At 43.8% G+C, this 21,687-nt stretch overlaps 1 protein-coding gene across 1 annotated transcript in view; it reads right to left on the bottom strand.

Moving 5' to 3' along the window:
* PLCB1 (phospholipase C beta 1) overlaps nucleotides 1-21,687 on the bottom strand; it is a 1,235,601-nt gene that overhangs the window by 215,652 nt on the left and 998,262 nt on the right. The window contains exons 24-26 of the mRNA XM_073672250.1: nucleotides 4,833-4,965; nucleotides 4,466-4,528; nucleotides 2,615-2,834 (exon numbers count right to left, since the gene is read on the bottom strand). Of these exons, the coding sequence (XP_073528351.1) occupies nucleotides 2,615-2,834; nucleotides 4,466-4,528; nucleotides 4,833-4,965 (416 nt within the window). The remainder of the gene's footprint in view (nucleotides 1-2,614; nucleotides 2,835-4,465; nucleotides 4,529-4,832; nucleotides 4,966-21,687) is intronic.

A 21,687-nucleotide genomic window follows, 5' to 3' on the forward strand; every position in this document is an offset into this window, starting at 1 on the left:
ATGCTTGAGATTCCCATTGACTTACATTGGCCTTTTTGCTCGGGTCGAGCACCCGAGCATTACGATTTGCTCGACCCAAGCATTTTAGTGCTCGCTCATCACTAGTGTCGAAGCTTTTCTCCAGATAGGATAGTCAGGGTTCATCAGGAGACAATTTCCAATATATGGGTCCAGTTACCCATCGCAAGGAAGGAAGGGGTGACAATGCGCCTACATCGGGCAACGCCGAAACACACGTCTGGGTGGGCGCATCTCACGGGGGTGCCACCTGTAATTTCAATGTATGTACCATGCTTTCAGCCATTATGTCTACTATGTGCCATGTGACACTTCTACCCTTTTAACAAAGTTACCATTGTTCTGTTTGGTCTTTTACATTTATTTTGTATTTGCATTATGTGGTCTGCATCTACCATACTATAGGTCCTTTTATAGGTCTTTTATACATCCTGCCATTGGCTATATGCTATTGCATAACACAGCAGGTTCCCTCCCCCTCCTCCAGTAATTTTTATACACAATTTTATATTATATTGTTACTCTTTTTGATGTGCACCCTCTTCACGTTTATTTGTACGCCCATTGCACACCAATTGTTTTGCTTAATGATGTTTATATCTTTTTATGACGTGATACATTGACTTATGCACTGGTTTTTTTTTTTGGTCTTTTGGTTTTGTGGTCTTCAAGAAGACTCTCACAGAGGAAAATTGATGACCATGCCCACTTGGCTAAAATTACTAGATTTCCATACAGGGAAAATAGGGCCATATCTCAGGAACAGAGAGGCGCAGGAACAAAAGAAAAACAAGGCGACACTCAGTCAAACTAATTGGTTCATAGTTATTTTGCTCTTTTGTTTTTGTTTCATTACTGATTCGTATGTTTGGCACTATTGTCCTGTATACACAAAATTGTAAATATATATACAGTGGTGTGAAAAAGTGTTTGCCCCCTTCCTAATTTCTTAAACTTTTGCATGTTTGTCACACAAAACAAATTTAAATATTAGACAAAGATAACACAAGTAAACACAAAATGCAGGATCTTTTCGTCTACTTTAATTCATCAGGCAGGTCCTATTACAATGATTTCTTGATTGAGAACAGTTGTGGCACTAATCAGGCTTGTGTGTGGCTGGGGAAATTGAACTCAGCTTCTCAAAGATGTGATAAACCACAGTTAATTTATGTTTTACGGAGAGGGGGGGGGGCAATCACTTTTCCACACAGGACCCTGTAGATTTGGATTTCTTTTTTGTTTAATAATAAAGACCTTCATTTAAAAACTGCATTTTGTGATTACTTGTGTTATCTTTGTCTAATATTTAAATTTGTTTTGTGATCTGAAACATTTAAGTGTGACAAACATGCAAAAGAATAAGAAATCAGGAAGGGAGCAAACACTTTTTCACACCACTGTATATATATATACATATACATGGGACAGCACGGTGGCTTAGTGGTTAGCACTGTTGTTTTGCAGCTCTGGGGTCCTGGGTTTAAATCCCACCAAGGACGACATCTGCAAGGCGTTTGTATGTTCTCCCCATGTTTGTGTGGGTTTCCTCTGGGTTCTCCAGTTTCCTCCCACACTCCAAAGACATACTGATAGGGAATGTAGATTGGGAGCCCCAATGGGGACAGTGATGATAATGTCTGTAAAGCGCTGTGTAATTAATGGTGCTATATAAGTGAGTAAAAGAAATAAGCATGGCTCCTTCTGCTGGATACCATTTATCTAACAGCTATGTGTGCATATATAGATCATTCTTGCCCCTTTGACCGTTTTTCTTGTAGACCACACCCAGTTGGCTACAAAGACAAGATTTATAAACTGTGAAGAGGGGGACATATATCCGGAATAGTGAGGCACAGGAACAAAAAATAAATAATGCCAGAATCAGAAGAAAAGTAACATTTACACCAGGTAAAAATAATACAGATTTGGTGGTACTGCAATATATGAAGAACATCATAGAGGCTCCTGGGGGTAGTCTAAGAATACTTTCTAAATTATCCAGAAAAAGGTGTTTGCGCAGATGTACCCATACACAACACACCAAACACAGGAGTATATCACAGGTGCTCTACGATGTGGATATAATGCGGCTATACAATTAAAAGATTTGAAAAACATAGTTGTCTTTTACGAAAACAGCATCACCTCTGCCATACAGGTTGTGCCTGGTATTGCAGTTCAGCTCTATTGAAGTTGAATAGTGTAACGCTACCATACATGACCTGTAGGCAGGGTTGGTGCTATTGTTGGATGAAGGCAGCAATGTTTTTCTAATCCTGAATACACCATTAAATATTACACTTTGTGGATGTCACAAGAGTCCAGTGCCCCCTCTAGCAGAAAAGGCAGGTGCACCCAATCCCTCCATACAGGTGGCACACCCCTAAGGCCGGCCATGCCGCCAGCTGTGACCTAATAGCTATATACAGTGTTTTATCATTGGTCCAGAAGGCAAACCGGACATTGTGTTCCTGGACTGCAACATTTATAGAAATCTGTAATTCTGCAGGTAAATCATGAAAATCCAATTTTGCTCACAGCCCCTATGACATCATCTACCGCAATCTCCCAGATTCCCCATCAGATTCCTTACTTCTTTTTGCTGTCCCTCCTCGCTGTCTTCTCGAGGGTTGCCCGCCTCCGTAAGTAATCGTTCTGGATCTCATTGTATTTAGTGGTGTGCTCTTTGATCAGGTCAGTGGTTTTCTTATGGTGTTTTTTAACAAGATCCTTCATTTCCTTATAATGTTTCTTTTGTAATTTCACAAAGGTCTTCTGTTGTTTCAGTTCATCAATAGTCTGAGCTTCCACTTCTGGTAGGAAAATAGTAAAAAAATGATGGCATCTGCCATATTTGTGCAATAATTTGGACAGATTTGGAGGCTTTTTTAAAATACTTAAATGTATGTATTTTTGTCCAATAATCATTTTTACAATTGGGCTTGTTTAGAAATGTTGCTGTTTTGCCGTCTTTAGCCTGTCTTATTGCTGGCTAAAGAATAAGTTATCTGAAAATCTGTCAGATTTCCTGATGGAAAAGTTTGTAAGTGTAAATCATTTTATCAGTTTTTTTTTCTGAACTCCTTTTAGCCAATTTATGTCAACAAGTTTCATCAAAGGGAAGCTGAACTTTGATGCGATCATAAATCAGTTATGAGGAGCTCAGAAATAGAAACTCCTTAAAGAGTTAGAAACTCTCCTTTCAGAATTAGCTCACTGAAAGATTCTCAGTTAACTCATTCTGCACTCAGCAATAGACAGAGGCTGCAGATGGCAAACGGTGCGAAAAAATGTAATGAAACCTTGTAAAAATTATTTTTAGCTCAACAAACATCCAATTAAAAACTCCATAATGGAGGGAAATGTATTTATAACTTTTTTTTCCCAGAAAACTGGTTTATTTTTGCATATTGACTTTGCAATATCAATAAGTATGTACTTTTTCCCTGTATTAAAAATTTTCTGTACTCAATGAGTTTAGGTTAAAGGAATCTATTAAACTAATGATCAAATCCATTGTTAGGATCATTCCTGCATTGCACACCAGCAAACATCATGATGGTGATCCCCTCATGTTTGCACTTCTCGATTACAATGTTATATACTGTACTGTGCAAAAATCCCCCCAGAGCCCTGATCTCAACATCATCCAATCTGTCTGGGATTAAATGAAGAGACAGAAGGATTCTTCACAAGACTAAATCCACAGAAGATCTGTGGTTAGTTCTCCAAGATGTTTGGAACAACCTCCCTGATGAGTTCCTTCAAAAACGGCATGCAAATGTACCTAGAAGAATTGGTGTTTTGATTCTATTTTGAAGGCAAAAGGTGTTCACACCAATTATAGATATTAATTGATAAAAAGAACTATTAATACTTCTATTTTTGAAAGAATTCCTACAGCATTTTTTCCACACCTTTCTAAAATGTTTGCACAGTAAGTAATATTTCCAAATGAACAGAACCTTATAAAAAGGTTCTATTGCATGAGTTACAACAAGAAGGGTACCGGACGGAATAGAGTGATGTACAGATATGTCTTTCCTTACCTTGCTGCTTGACTCTGTCGGGATCTGTTTATCTTACCTTATTATACTATTATATCGTGTGACCATCCAGTGGTTGTGATGTGAATTAAAGACGGCGGTCAAGGGGTTAACAGGTACTGAATTTATATTTTGAGAAATTTCAATTCCTAACCAAATGCAACCCTGTAAATTGTTTGTGGTCTAAATGTAAATGAATAAAATGTACTAATTTATTATAATTCGGAATACTGCACCATTGTCCAGATTTCAGACTCCAATTTGAAGTCTGGGTGTGAATTTAGCTAAAGGTGCGGTATTCCGAGTATAATACATAAGTAGGATTCCCCATTTTCCCCACTGTTTAGAATGACTTCAGCTCAAGCATTCTTTTCTGATCATATCAGTGTATCATTTACCTGTTAAAACGCTCAATATCAGGTCCTCAGCAGGGGCAGTTTTAGCAGGAACTTTCACTGAACCTAGGAAAAGAAGACCACAACCAGGTTATATTGTGCATCTTTTATGAAGAATTCTCCTGCCAATCTAATAGTCTACCCCATTAGTCCAAAGTATGAGACTGTCTTGCTAAATAAGGAAATGTCTCATTATCACAGTTATTTCCTACAGAGGCAGATTATTTCCACTCTTAGAAATTACAACTTAATGTGAGTATAAAAAAAAAAAGAAAATAATTCCATTTTTAATATTTTGAAATTTGACATTTTCATACAGTTTGTTGTAGATTGAAAAGCATGGGGCACAGGAATAACAGAACATTCCTACCTGGAGCTGGCTGACAGTGAACAGCCTGAGATGACGGCTTCGGTGTTAATGTGGAAGAATGATTCAAGCCATTTTCTGCTGGCGCTGGCCTTGGCTCACTGTTGGTTTCTGATGGGGCGTCACCTGTTTCTGCCTACAAAAGAAGCAGTTATGTCCTAAGAATGGTTTACAGGCACAAACCTCTCTATATAAACAATATATACAAAAATAATTTGTCCATTACAGGGAAAAAAGTATTGGGACCCCTACACATTACTTCTACAGGAGCTTTTATGACATGCCGTTCTAAATCCATAGGCATAAATATGGAGTTGGTGCCTCCTCTAAAACTATAACAGCTTCCATTCTTCTGGGAAGACTTTCTACATGAATATAGAGATAACTGTGGGAATTTTTACCTATTCATCCAGAAAAGCATTTGTGAGGTCAGACACAGGATGAGGCCCTGACTCACAAACTCTGTTCCAGTTCATCTCTAAGGTGTTGAATGAGGTTAACGTCAGCGCTCTGTGAGGGCCTTCATGTTCTTCCACACCAAATTCACCCAACCAGGCCTTCATGGACGTTGCTTTGTGCACTGGGGCACAGTCATATAGGAACAGAAAAGGGTCTTCCCCAATCTGTTCTCACAAAGCTAGACACATGAAATTGTACAAAACATCTTGGTATGTCGTAGAAATTAGATTTCCCGTCTATGGAACGTCATGGGCTAGTCCAACCCCTCATAGCATTATCCTTTCTCTAACAAACCTTTCAGTTGGCACAATTAAGACAAGCAGTTAATAAGGATGAGCGGAGGATTCCAAAGTTCGGTTCGGGTATCAGAACTGTACCCGAACTTGAACCAGAACCCAAACCCCATTGAAAACAATGGGGATCCGAACTTGAAAAATTCTCTTTCTCTTACTTCCCCCGGAACTCTGTAACATTGCAACGGACTTCTTGTAGAAATCAGTGTTTGGCATTCAGCATCGGACACTAACTGTCCGGTACGAACCGCAAACTTTTAAGTTTGGGTTCGCTCATCTCTAGTAGTTAATGCACCCAGACTTGTCAATCAGACTGTTAGGTAGAGAAGTGAGATTTATCACACTACAGAAGACATATCCACTGCTCTAAAGTGGCGGCATGCTTTACACCACTCCATCAGACGCCTGACATTGTGCTTGGTGATGCAAGGCTTGCATGCTACTTTTGGGCAATGGAAACCTATGTCATGAAGATCCAGGTGCACAGTTTGTGTGCTGATGTTAATAACAAAAGAGTTTTGGAGCTCTGCAGTGTACACATAAACAGAGTATTGGTGACTTTTATGCATTGTGACCATCAATGTTCGTGTGCCACTTCATGGATGTATTGCTTCGGTTCCTAAATGCTTCCACTTTCAATAAAATCTCTCACATTAATGGTGGAATCTTTAGGATAGAAGAAATATCATGAACTGACTTATTATAATAGTAGTGTCCTATTGCAGTACCACCATACCTCCCAACCGTCCTTGATCCAGTGGGACTGTCCCAAATCGGGGGAGATGTCCCACTGTCACAGGAGGTCAGGGCTATGTCTCGACACCACTTCTGCGGCACAGCGATACCTCCTCTGTGCAGGCTCCCAGGCTGATGTGATTGCTGAAGATAGGAGAATCTTCTTTGGTTACATTTCTAAATAATGTCCCTTTTCATTATATGCACTTTGTACTAGTACATAGAGATACAGCTCTATATACCAGTGCATCGCTATGTAATGTATGAATTATATATACAGTATATCAATGTGCTTCTTCACGTTTCCTTTTTGCAGAGAAATGTCTAACTTTGATCCAAGTTGCACATTTAAGTGAATGAGTTCGTTAATTAAAGAGATAGCACTTTGATGCCATCTTGTGTCATGTCAGTGCTGTCTTTCACTGTGCAGTTGATAGGAGAAACTTTTACTGACACACAGACCAAAAATGGATTCAGTGCACTAAAAAAAAGGAAAAACCAAACTGTACGTTTTTCAAATATGAGGAAAAAATGAACCCGTGAACCCGGCCTAGGAAACATGTCCCAATACTTTTGTCTATATAGTGCACAAATCTTAATAATGTTAGAAACAGGACACTGTTATTGTGATGTTGTTAATAATAGAACTTATGTGACGCAGTGAATGTCACATTGGAGCAGACACTTGTCATAAAAGAAATCTTATGTAAACTACTGTAACTGCAGAAGACACTATAGACTTTATATGGAATTTTATTTGAAACATGAAATAGACTTTGGCGCCATCTAGTGGTTGTGATATGTATTTCCAAATCTACCCAGATAATTCTGCTTCTCTTGCTGACTTCAGATGGGCGTAAGAAAGATTGTTTGTTTTGTGTACTGAAAATACTAATAAATGTTCATCTTTGTGTTCCATATGTGCTATAACCACAATTTTATTTGGTGTATATGTTCATATGATATGCATCTGCAAAAAATAAATAACATTTATTTCTCTCAACCATCCTGGATCCAGAGGGAACTGTACTGCTGTCCCACAAGGTCAGAGGTACGTCCCGACTTCAGAACACAGAAACAGTTGAAAATAATGGAGAAGCAAACAGCTGACAGGTCTTTGCTTCACCATTGCATCTAGATAGAGCCAGAAGGCCCTGCAAGGATCTTCAGATCATGTGACCTTAGAATGCCATATGGCCTAAAGGTCTTGGCAGGTTTTTAGACTCTACAGGAGCAGCTAGTAGTGTTGTGACAGGCATGTGTGATGCTTGTGTGGGGGCGTTGTACTGCGTGGGGGAACTATAAGGGACATCATGCTGAGGATGGGTGTTCTTTGGGGGCATCATAATGTGTATGGTGGATTTTGGGGACATCATAATGTGTGGGGGAATCATAGGGCCATCATATATTGATCTGTGTGTTAGATACTGATGTGCGTGTATTTTATATACTGATGTATGTGTAATATTCTGATGGATGTGTGTGTGTTATATACTGACGTATAGTGGGGAAAATAAGTATTTGATACTCTGCCGATTTTGCAAGTTTTCTCACCTACAAAGAATGGAGAGGTGTGCAATTTTTATCGCGTGTACACTTCAACTGTGAGAGACAGAATCTAAAAAAAAATCCCCAAAAATCCCATTCTATGATTTTTACATAAATAATTAGGGTTTTAGGTGATGAAATACTTATTTCATGCAATAAAATGCAATTTAATTATATAAAAATCATACAATGTGATTTTTTGGGATTTTTTTCTAGATTCTATCTCTCACAGTTGAAGTGTACACGCGATAAAAATTGCACACCTCTCCATTCTTTGTAGGTGAGAAAACTTGCAAAATCGGCAGAGTATCAAATACTTATTCTCCCCACTGTATGTGTTATATACTGATGTGTGCGTTACATACTGTTTTCTGTGTGTTATATACTGATGTGTGTTATATACTGATGTGTGTGTTATATACCGATGTGTGTGGGCCTATGGGGGCATCATACTGTGTGAGTGTGTGCATTATACTGTGTGGCAGGCACTGTGGGGGCCATGGCGGCAGTACTGTACTGTGAGAGAACACTAATGGGCCTCATTAGGAGCAATATTTCTAGTTACCAATGTGACTTAGTGTACAATAAAAATTGCACAGATGTTAGGCCTCTGTGATGCCCTGCGGCTGCAGGCTGTCACAGAACTCCTGGGTGTTGCACAGATGGATTCTCCCCAGTGGCGCCAATACATGCAGACACCTCCACCCAAGTCCACTAGATGGAGCCCTGTCAGGTATATATATACTGGGGGGTGGAGTTCAGGAAGTCAGTCACTGAGTGTGACACGATGCTGCAGCACCAGACAAGCTGAAGTCTGTGTGGCTGAAAGCCAGGCTAGGCCCAAGCTGCAGGCTAGTATGGCTAGTGGAGAGCCTAGAGTGGGCTAGAAGGCAAGGAGAAGAGAAGAGCCATGAGGGACAGAGGAACCACAGAGGGTTCGTCCCCTGATGCAAGCCGGGCACCGGGCCCGAGCCTATTGGGACCTCCATGCCCAGTAGGGAATCCGGCATACTGAGGGGGATTTCATATCCCTCAGTCCACCCGTGAATACCGCACATTTAGAGGACTAGGTACCACGAAGGCCCCAGCGTCCAGGGATTGTGGTAACCAGTGGGAAAGACCTCGCTGCCAAGCAAGACGGGTGAGAAAAACATCAAGGGAGCTAGACCCTGTTCCAGGCAGGTCAGAAGCTCCAGGGAGAGAGACAGGAAGGTACAGAAAGGAGGCCTTACACCCGCTCACTGGGGAGCAAGACCAGAAGTGCACACCCTTCTAGCAAGTACCCTGGACTGTACCTGACTACCATCCGCAGTAAAGGTACTGAAACTAGCACTGGTTTGTGTGTCTGTTCTTCCTCTGACCCGGCTGGGTCCCCTCTCTTCCTGCATCCCTATGCACCATCCCTTCCCCGTGGGTCCGCTCCACCTGTGGGGAGCAGAAACACCTCAGCTGCCATCCCATCACCGCCTGGAGGTCTGCAGCAGCGCTGGTAAACCTTACCAGGTACCACAGGTGGCGTCACAAACTATTTACTTTAGTTTTATTCCTATCCAAGTTCCAATCCCCTTTTTGGTTGACCGCCCTGGGCCACGGACCGGGCCAGCCACTGTGACATATCCCCCCAGCATCCATAGGCTCGGCTGCCGAGTACCCCATTGCCCCGGGGGCGCTTCACCTCCTTCAAACATCAGTGTCTCCAGTACATGTGATGACAGTTTTCACACATGTCAGTGTGTTTCCACGGACCGTGTGTCCGTGTGCTCCACATGCTGACATGTCCAATTTTCGCACACAGCAATGGCTGCAAAAAGTCCTACACTGATGACACAAGGATGACATCCATGTGTCATCAGTGTGACATGTATCGGGCCTGGGAGTCAGCGGTACAGTTTGCGCTGTTCCCAGGCACCGGGTGCTGGAGGCAGCTCTCATCATTATCGCCTGCTCTCCCTGCGATCAGCGCGAGCAGACGACAATGATGGGAGTTGTGTTCAGCACCCACAGTGTACATTGTGTGTAAAATCAAGAATTAAATAAAAACATCAATATTTTTCTGGGGTCCCCCTGTAAACTAGCCAGTAAATGCTAATCAAACAGCTGTGAGTTGTTATTAATAGCCAGAGAACATTTTGGGCTAATGGCACCTTTCCCTTGCTAGTAATATCAGCATCCAGCAGGCAGATTTCCCTCTAATGATTATAAATAATCATCAGGAGCCAACGCTGTTTTTTTTTTTACTTAATTCTTGATTTTACATATAATGTACACTGCAGGTGTTGACTACAATTCCCATCATTGTCGCCTGGTCACGGTGATCTCAGGGAGATAACGCAACAATGATGTGAGCTTCACTCAGCACCCGACGCCTGGGGTCAGTGCAAACTGTGCTGGCTTTTCTCAGGCGCCGGTACGTGTGATAATGACGTGGCACATGGTTGCTACACGTATAAAACACACAAACACACAGACACGGATATCTCCGGTACTGGTTTTTCCAGTACCAAAAATATCATGATGTGTGAACGAGGCCTTCCAGAGTATGGGAGGCAGGTTGAACTTGATTGGACCTAGGTCTTTTTTCAACCTATGTTACTATGTTTCCTGTCTTTCAAAGTTGGCAGGTGCCCAATTCATTTTCCCATTAATATTTATTCTGCTCCTTATACAGGTGCATCTCACTAAATTAGAATATCATCAAAAAGTTAATTTATTTCAGTTCTTCAATACAAAAAGTGAAACTCATATATTATATAGAGTCACTACAAACAGAGTGATCTATTTCAAGTGTTTATTGCTGTTAATGTTGATGATTATGGCTTACAGCCAATGAAAACACAAAAGTCTTTATCTCAGTAAATTAGAATACTTTATAACAACAGCTTGAAAAATGTTTTTAAAATCCGAAATGTTGGCCTACTGAAAGGTATGTTCAGTAAATGCACTCAATACTTGGTCGGGGCTCCTTTTGCATCAATTACTGTATCAATGTGGTGTGGCATGGAGGCGATCAGCCTGTGGCACTGCTGAGGTGGTATGGAAGCCCAGGTTGCTTTGATAGCAGCCTTCAGCTCGTCTGCATTGTTGGGTCTTGTGTCTCATCTTCCTCTTGACAATACACCATAGATTCTCTATGGGGTTAAGGTCAGGCGAGTTTGCTGGCCAATCAAGCACAGCGATACTGTTGTTTTTAAACCAGGTATTGGTACTTTTGGCAGTGTGGACAGGGGCCAAGTCCTGCTGGAGAATGAAATTTCCATCTCAAAAAGCTTGTCGGCAGAGGGAAGCATGAAGTGCTCTAAAATTTCCTGGTAGACGGCTGCGCTGACTTTGGTCTTGATAAAACACAGTGTACCTACACCAGCAGATGACATGGCTCCCAAACCATCACTGATTGTGGAAACTTCCCACTAGACCTCAAGCAGCTTGGATTGTGGCCTCTCCATTCTTCCTCCAGACTCTGGGACCTTGATTTCCAAATGAAAATTGGAACTCTGGGACCTTGTGGAGTGTGTCAGTGACTGCCTTCTGGACATCTGTCAAGCCAGCAGTCTTCCACATGATTGTGGAGCCTACTGAAACAGACTAAGGGACCTTTTTAATAGCTTAGGAAGCCTTTTCAGGTGTTTTTGTTAATTATTTTAATTTACAGAGATAATAACTTTTGTGTTTTCATTGGCTGTATGCCATAATCATCAACATTAACAGAAATAAACACTTGAAATAGATCACTCTGTTTGTAATGACTCTATATAATATATGAGTTTCACTTTTTGTATTGAAGAACTTAAATAAATTAACTTTTTGATGATATTCTAATTTAGTGACATGCACCTGTATATCGCCATCATACTCCATAGCGCTTTACAGACATCATCATTGCTGTCCCCATTGGGGCTGACTACAATTCCCTATCAGTGTATCTTTGTAGTGTGGGAGAAAGCCCAAGGGGAGAACATACAAACTCCATGTAAGTGTTGTCCTTTGGATTTGTACCCAGAAACCCAGCTCTGCAATGCTAATCAGGGAGTCGTGCTATTTTTTGTACAGCCCCTGATTTAATTTGGCGAGTCTCATCCCCAGATTATACGTGATCCATGCATGCGGGGGATACTTCACACAGACTGTGGAAGGATGATCATCTGAATCATTGATCTCAGCTTAGACTTTCTGCGTGATCACGTGTCGGTTCACTGTCACATACAAGGCCCATGTTTATCACAAGTACTTATGTGGAGGCATTAAGAGTAGAGATGAGCGGTGTTCGACTAGAACTGTTCGCCAATCTCAAATTCGAGCTGTTTTGGGTGGTGTTCGAGTTGTTCGACGAACCCGAACGATTTGCAAAAAATTCGGCTGTTCGAGGTTATGTTCGATAACTGTTCGTGCACCAAAAGCGTGTCCTGCATGTTTGGCGCTATTTAGAGCACCAATCATGCAGGGATTGTCTGCCACTCACTGTAATGCCACAGCCATGGTGGTTGTGGCATTACAGTGATTGCCCAAATCGATGGGAACAGTGCTCACAGTGAAACATGAAAAGCCGGCAATTCAGCAGCGGCATACACCGGTACCCGACAATTTAGAACCGAAAGAATAGAGCTTCACACATAGATTAGATAGATAGAAACATGTCAGTCACATATATATGAAGTACAGTGACAGTGTTGCTTACTGTACTTGTCATTTAGTGTAAAGGATTTATCAAAAAAAATAATAGTGTTTTCATGCACCGTCTCTTTAAAAAAGCCGGCCGGCAATTCAGCATCTGTACCCGACAATTTAGAATAGAAGGAATAGAGAATCACACATAGATTAGATAGATAGAAACATGTCAGCCACATATATACGAAGTACAGTGACAGTGTTGCTTACTGTACTTGTCATTTAGTGTAAAGGATTTATTAAAAAATATAATAGTGTTTTCGTGCACCGTCTCTTTAAAAAAGCCGGCCGGCAATTCAGCATCTGTACCCGACAATTTATAACAGACAGAATAGAGCTTCACACATAGATTAGATAGATAGAAACATGTCAGTCACATATATAATAAGTACAGTGACAGTGTTGGTTACTGTACTTGTCATTTAGTATTAAAATAAAGGATTTATTATTAAAAAAAATTGGCGTGGGGTTCCCCTTAATTTTAGGCTCTAGCGGAGGTTAAGCAGACGGCTGGGGCAGATGTTTGAAGCCTGGGAAGGGGGTAATACCCACGGAGCTTCCCAGGCTACTAATATCAGCCCCCAGCTGAATACATAGCCTTTACTAGCTATTAAAATGGGGGACCCCCCAAAAAAAATGACGTGGGGTCCCCCCTAATTTAATAGCTAGCAAAGGCTAGGCAGACAGCTGGGGGCTGATATTAATAGCCCAGGAAGGGAGCCATGAATATTGGCCCCCTCCCAGGCTAGAAACACCAGCCGTCAGCCGCCCCAGAAATGGCGCATTCATAGGATGCGCCAATTCTGGCACTTAGCCTCGCTCTTCCACGCTGCCCTGGTGCGGTGGCAGGGGGTAATAGGGTTGGGGTTGATGTCAGCTTATAATGCCAGCTGACATCAAGCCCAGGTTAGTAATGGAGAGGCGTCTATAAGACACCCCCATTACTAACCCCATAGTCAAAGTTAAAAGAAAACACAAACACCCAGAATAAAGTCCTTTAATTGAAATAAAGACACATTCCTTTATTGTTCTAAATTAAACTATACTTACCGTCACGCCCATTCCAGCTGAAGCCAACGATCTCCTGCAATAAAAGAAAAATAATAAAGCAACCTCATCCTTACCTTTCCATGGTTCCCACGACAGCTTCAGCTCTGCTACATCGAGATAACAGGCTGGACCGCAGCAGAACGCTGCCATCCAGCCTGTCATCCCGCAGACACTGAGAAGCGCAGGCATGCTTGCGCTCCTCAGTGTCAGGCTGTGACGGCATTAAGATGAGACGAGTTCATGTCCAATGAACTCGACGCACCTCATGCACGTCACTGACAGTGTGGGAGAATTCTCCTGCACTCAGCACTTCAGCGTGAGAATTCTCCCACGCTGTCAGTGACGTGCATGAGGTCAGCTGAGTTCATTGGACATGAATGAGCTCACCTCATGCACGTCACTGACAGCGTGGGAAAATTCTCCTGCACTCAGCGCTTCAGCGTGAGAATTTTCCCACGCTGTCAGTGACGTGCATGAGGTGAGCTCATTCATTAAACCATACTTACCGCCAAGCCCATTCCAGCTGAAGCCAACGATCTCCTGCAATAAAAGAAAAATAATAAAGCAACCTCATCCTTACCTTTCCATGGTTCCCAGGACAGCTTCAGCTCTGCTACATCGAGATGACAGGCTGGACCGCAGCAGAACGCTGCCATCCAGCTTGCCATGCCGCACACACTGAGAAGTGCAGGCATGCTTGCGCTCCTCAGTGTCTGACTGTGATGGCATCCAGATGAGCCGACAATGAACTCGGCTCACCTCATGCACGTCACTGACAGCGTGGGAAAATTCTCACGCTGAAGCGCTGAGTGCAGGAGAATTTTCCCACGCTGTCAGTGACGTACATGAGGTGAGCCGAGTTCATTGTCGGCTCATCTGGATGCCATCACAGTCAGACACTGAGGAGCGCAAGCATGCCTGCACTTCTCAGTGTGTGCGGCATGGCAAGCTGGATGGCAGCGTTCTGCTGCGGTCCAGCCTGTCATCTCGATGTAGCAGAGCTGAAGCTGTCCTGGGAACCATGGAAAGGTAAGGATGAGGTTGCTTTATTATTTTTCTTTTATTGCAGGAGATCGTTGGCTTCAGCTGGAATGGGCGTGATGGTAAGTATGGTTTAATTTAGAACAATAAAGAATTGTGTCTTTATTTCAATTAAAGGACTTTATTCTGGGTGTTTGTGTTTTTTTTTTAACTTTGACTATGGGGTTAGTAATGGGGGTGTCTTATAGACGCCTCTCCATTACTAACCTGGGCTTGATGTCAGCTGGCATTATAAGCTGACATCAACCCCAACCCTATTACCCCCTGCCACCGCACCAGGGCAGCGTGGAAGAGCGAGGCTAAGTGCCAGAATTGGCGCATCCTATGGATGCGCCATTTCTGGGGCGGCTGACGGCTGGTGTTTCTAGCCTGGGAGGGGGCCAATATTCATGGCTCCCTTCCTGGGCTATTAATATCAGCCCCCAGCTGTCTGCCTAGCCTTTGCTAGCTATTAAATTAGGGGGGACCCCACGTCATTTTTTTGGGGGGGGTCCTCCATTTTAATAGCTAGTAAAGGCTAGGTATTCAGCTGGGGGCTGATATTAGTAGCCTGGGAAGCTCCGTGGGTATTACCCCCTTCCCAGGCTTCAAACATCTGCCCCAGCTGTCTGCTTAACCTCCGCTAGAGACTAAAATTACGGGGAACCCCACGCCAATTTTTTTTAATAATAAATCCTTTATTTTAATACTAAATGACAAGTATAGTAACCAACACTGTCACTGTACTTATTATATATGTGACTGACATGTTTCTATCTATCTAATCTATGTGTGAAGCTCTATTCTGTCTGTTATAAATTGTCGGGTACCGGTGTATGCCGCTGCTGAATTGCCGGCCGGCTTTTTTAAAGAGACGGTGCATGAAAACACTATTATTTTTTTTAATAAATCCTTTGCAGTAAATGACAAGTACAGTAAGCAACACTGTCACAGTACTTCATATATATGTGACTGACATGTTTCTATCTATCTAATTTATGTGTGAAGCTCTATTCTGTCTGTTGTAAATTGTCGGGTACCGCTGCTGAATTGCCGGCCGGCTTTTTTAAAGAGACGGTGCACGAAAACACTATTATATTTTTTAATAAATCCTTTACACTAAATGACAAGTACAGTAAGCAACACTGTCACTGTACTTCGTATATATGTGGCTGACATGTTTCTATCTATCTAATCTATGTGTGATTCTCTATTCCTTCTATTCTAAATTGTCAGGTACAGATGCTGAATTGCCGGCCGGCTTTTTTAAAGAGACGGTGCATGAAAACACTATTATTTTTTTTAATAAATCCTTTGCAGTAAATGACAAGTACAGTAAGCAACACTGTCACAGTACTTCATATATATGTGACTGACATGTTTCTATCTATCTAATCTATGTGTGAAGCTCTATTCTGTCTGTTATAAATTGTCGGGTACCGCTGCTGAATTGCCGGCCGGCTTTTTTAAAGAGACGGTGCACGAAAACACTATTATATTTTTTAATAAATCCTTTACACTAAATGACAAGTACAGTAAGCAACACTGTCACTGTACTTCATATATATGTGACTGACATGTTTCTATCTATCTAATCTATGTGTGATGCTCTATTCCTTCATGTCTAAATTGTCGGGTACCGGTGTATGCCGCTGCTGAATTGCCGGCCGGCTTTTTTAAAGAAAGCGTCTTCTGAGCAGTTTGTCAGCTTTTGGACACCTTTGAAGGTGTTTTCCATGTGTTCCTATGTGTTTTTGTTTGCCTGCCATTGGTTTTAACGGTGTTCGACGGTGTTCTAAGGTGTTCGACGAACAGTTCGACGAACAGTTCCTCGAACATCCCGGTGTTCGACGAACCGAACCGAACCCGAACACTACGGGGGTGGCTCAACACTAATTAAGAGCCCATCATGCTCCACATTTAGAGCCACAAGTTCTCACTTTTCTTTACTAAAGAAAGGTCAGAGATGAATAATGTCCTCCTAAAATAGCATCTCCAGTGACAGGTGTCCTAGATTGGAGGGTCCTAGGAGAGCAGTGTGAGTCAGGTTTAGTCTTATGCCCTCATTCACACTAATGTCCCCTGCACCAGGGCGGAAGCATGGCATTTCTTGGAATAGAACTTTCCCAGCGTGTGTGCGTTATCATCCCAGCGAATGTAGGTCAGACGGCAACAAGTCATTTATAATTCACAGGAAACTCAGAGTATTTTTATCCTTACAATTAAGAGAAGTCATTTCAGTGCAGACGACGGCTATTAAATCTCCATCTACAGCCGTGTGCGGGGGCGGACGGCACTCACCATATATTATTTACTCTGAGCAGAGTCATGCAATCTGCATCCCACCAGCTGTTATAGCCAGGCAAGAGTCCTGTATACTGCTAATGGGTGGCTAGCATGGCAGGCTACTGTACCATGTACTGCTAGTCAGTGGCTAGTGTGTAAGGCTACTGTACCATGTACTGCTAGTAAGTGGCTAGTGTGTCAGGGTACTGTACCATATACTGCTAGTCAGTGGCTAGTTTGTCAGGGTACTGTACCATATACTGCTAGTAGGTGGCTAGTGTGCCAGGCTACTGCACCATATACTGCTAGTAGGTGGCTAGTGTGTCAGGCTACTGTACCATATACTGCTAGTAAGTGGCTAGTGTGTCAGGGTACTGTACCATGTACTGCTAGTAAGTGGCTAGTGTGTCAGGGTACTGTACCATATACTGCTAGTAAGTGGCTAGTGTGTCAGGCTACTGCACCATATACTGCTAGCAGGTGGCTAGTGTGTCAGGCTACTGTACCATATACTGCTAGTAAGTGGCTAGTGTGTCAGGGTACTGTACCATGTACTGCTAGTAAGTGGCTAGTGTGTCAGGGTACTGTACCATATACTGCTAGTAAGTGGCTAGTGTGTCAGGATACTGTACCATGTACTGCTAGTAAGTGGCTAGTGTGTCAGGGTACTGTACCATATATTGCTAGTAAGTGGCTAGTGCGTCAGGGTACTGTACCATATACTGCTATTAAGTGGCTAGTGTGTCAGGGTACTGTACAATGTACTGCTAGTAAGTGGCTAGTGTGCCAGGCTACTGCACCATATACTGCTAGTAGGTGGCTAGTGTGTCAGGCTACTGTACCATATACTGCTAGTAAGTGGCTAGTGTGTCAGGGTACTGTACCATATACTGCTAGTAAGTGGCTAGTGTTTCAGGGTACTGTACCATATACTGCTAGTAAGTGGCTAGTGTGCCAGGCTACTGCACCATATACTGCTAGTAGGTGGCTAGTGTGTCAGGCTACTGTACCGTATACTGATAGTAAGTGTGTAGTGTGTCAGGGTACTGTACCAAATACTGCTAGTAAGTGGCTAGTGTGTCAGGGTACTGTACCATATACTGCTAGTAAGTAGCTAGTGTGTCAGGGTACTGTACCATATACTGCTAGTTTGACGCCTCGCCCTCCCTGGGAAATGGGGTTACTCGGAGATCACAATCAAAGACCTTGAACCAAAGATGGCCGTTGGTTTTATATGTTGCTATTAGTGCTTCCTAAAAGTGTGTCCTCCACCCTCACCCACTACATGGTTCCTCCTATCTTTGGTTCCCCCCCATCTCCTCTATCCTGGGCGGGGGCAGCACCCTGGTGCATTTAGGCCCCCTACAGGACAGGAGTGGTGTAGTGTTGAGTGGTAAAGTAGGGTCCTGAGTAATGCTCCATCCTTACCTGGAAGAGGAGATACCACACCTCTATCTGAGGTGCAGTACCCCTGTGGCGACTGAACCCTCAGGGGCGCCACACTAGTAGGTGGCTAGTGTGTCAGGGTACTGTACCATATACTGCTAGTAGGTGGCTAGTGTGTCAAGGTACTGTACCATATACTGCTAGTAAGTGGCTAGTGTGTCAGGGTACTGTACCATATACTGCTAGTAGGTGGCCAGTATGTCAGTGTACTGTACCATATAATACTAGTAAGTGGCTAGTATGACAGTGTGCTGTACCATATAATACTAGTAAGTGGCTAGTATGACAGTGTACTGTACCATATAATACTAGTAAGTGGCTAGTATGTCAGTGTACTATACCGTATAATACTAGTAAGTGGCTAGTGTGTCAGTGTACTATACCATATACTTCTAGTATGTGGCTGGCATGGCAGAGTACTGTACTATATACCTCAGATCGCATTTGCATTGCATTGTACAGTAAAAAATATCACAAGTAGGAGACCAACATAGTGGACTAGTGTAATCTACTGTATACTTCTAGAAAACAAAATAGGCAACTAAACCATATACTACTGGTAGGGTATTAGCATATGTGGAACAGCAAATTATATATTGCTGGTTAGTAGCTAGTGTGACAGGCTGCTGAACCTTGTATTACTGGTAAGTTGCTAGCGAGACATGTAAGTGTGTCATATACTGGTGAGAGGGAGCAAATGTGGCGTCCTGCTGTGCATTAGTGCCACAGATCCTAGAAGGGTGCATGGACGGATTCCTCCACAAGAGGCCCTCACAGCATACACACACCTCTACCTTCCACCTCAGACCACCAGAGGGAGCCCGTTAGGGATATAAATAGGGAAGGTGGAGCTAGACAGTCAGTTCCTCTGGAGAGTCCAGTCGAGTTTAGTCTGGTCTGGAGTCTGGAGTAAGTCTGAAGTCCAGTTTCCTCAGGGGACAGAGCTAGTTCCAGTCTGTGAGAATCCAGTCTGTAGAAGGAAGCCTGTTGAGAGGAGCTCCTGCAGAAGCCATCCTGCAGTGGAGCACAGTCCAGACTCAGAGTGCTCAGGTTAGTGAGCCCAAGGCGTACCGACGCCATAAGAGCGGTGAAGAGTAGCGAGGCCTACTGAAAGTGTGTAGCCTAGTGAGGGCCCAAGCGTGGCCAAAGGCAAGTGGAGTAGCGAGCTACATAGGGGGCAGAGGAGCTTAGCCAGCTCACCCCAAGACCATATACCGGACACCGGGTCCGTGTCTGCAAGGATCTCTAGGACCAGCAGAAACAACCGGAACCCCTGGCGAACTATATGTCCCAGGTTAACCCAAACGCTGACAACGTACCAGGGTCAGGAGTTACCAAAACCCCAGAAACCAGGGAGTGTGAACTCCAACAGAAGGCCCTATCACCAGGATCAGCAGATGCAAGACAGAGACAAAGTTAGGCCTAGCTCCAGGCAGGTCAGAAACTTATTAAGGAAAGGTAAAGAACAGGAGGCCCCACACCCGCTCACTGGGGAGAGTCCTGAAATGCACCCTTCACCCTACAGTGCCCTGGATCGTGCCTGAAACACCACCAGTAAAGGTACTGAAGTGAACTATCGTGTGTGTGCCTATTCTTCCTCCGACCCGGCTGGGTCCCCTCTGTCCTGCATCCCCCCCTTCTACGCTGCCCTGAGGCCCTGCTTCACCTGTGGGGAGCCGCACCATCTAGCTGCCTGATCACCGGCCTCAGAGGACTGCAACAGCACTGGTGGTCTTCACCAGACACCACGGGTGGCGTCACGAACTTTCACAGGACACTACAATATACTGCTGGTGGGTGACTGGCAAGGCAGGACTCTACAATATACTGCTGGTGGGTGACTGGCATGGCAGGACACTACAATATACTGCTGGTGGGTGACTGGCATGGCAGGACACTACAATATACTGCTGGTTGGTGACTGGCATGGCAGGACACTACAATATACTGCTGGTGGGTGACTGACATGGCAGGACACTACAATATACTGCTGGTGGGTGACTGGCATGGCAGGACACTACAATATACTGCTGGAGGGTGAATGGCATGGCAGGGCACTACAATATACTGCTGGTGGGTGACTGGCATGGCAGGACACTACAATATACTGCTGGTGGGTGACTGGCATGGTAGGACACTACAGTGTACTGCTGGTGGGTTGCTGGCATGGCAGGACACTACAATATACTGCTGGTGGGTGACTGGCATGGTAGGACACTACAATATACTGCTGGTGGGTGACTGGCATGGCAGGACACTACAATATACTGCTGGTGGGTGACTGGCATGGTAGGACACTACAGTATACTGCTGGTGGGTGGCTGGAATGGCAGGACACTACAATATATTGCTGGTGTGTGACTGGCATGGTAGGACACTACAATATACTGCTGGTGGGTGACTGGCATGGTAGGACACTACAATATACTGCTGGTGGGTGACTGGCATGGTAGGACACTACAGTAAACTGCTGGTGGGTGGCTGGCATGGTAGGACACTACAATATACTGCTGGTGGGAGACTGGCATGGAACGACACTACAGTATACTGCTGGTGGGTGGCTGGCATGGTAGGATACTACAATATACTGCTGGTGGGTGACTGGCATGGTAGGACACTACAATATACTGCTCGTGGGTGACTGGCATGGTAGGACACTATAATATATTGCTGGTGGGTGACTGGCATGGTAGGACACTACAATATACTGCTGGTGGGTGACTGCCATGGTAGGACACCACAATATACTGCTGGTGGGTAACTGGCATGGTAGGACACAACAATATACTGCTGGTGGGTGACTGGCATGGTAGGACACTACAATATACTGCTGGTGGGTGACTGGCATGGTAGGACACTACAATAAACTGCTGGTGGGTGACAGGCATAGTAGGACACTACAATATACTGCTGGTGGGTGACTGGCATGGTAGGACACTACAGTATACTGCTGGTGGGTGACTGCCATGGCAGGACACTACAATATATTGCTGGTGGGTGACTGGCATGGGAGGACACTACAATATACTGCTGGTGGGTGACTGGCATGGCAGGACACTACAATATACTGATGGTGGGTGACTGGCATGGCAGGACACTACAATATATTGCTGGTGGGTGACTGGCATGGTAGGACACTACAATATACTGCTGGTGGGTGACTGGCATGGCAGGACAAAACAATTCACTGCTGGTGGGTAACTGGCATGGTAGGACACTACAATATATTGCTGGTGGGTGACTGGCATGGCAGGACACTACAATATATTGCTGGTTAGTGACTGGCATGGCAGGACACTACAATATACTGCTGGTGGGTGACTGGCATGGCAGGACACTACAATATACTGCTGGTGGGT

This window comes from Phyllobates terribilis, unplaced genomic scaffold, assembly GCF_046119375.1.
Source record: "Phyllobates terribilis strain yellow unplaced genomic scaffold, ASM4611937v1 Scaffold_3__8_contigs__length_932513732, whole genome shotgun sequence".
NCBI classification, from domain to species: Eukaryota; Metazoa; Chordata; class Amphibia; order Anura; family Dendrobatidae; genus Phyllobates; species Phyllobates terribilis.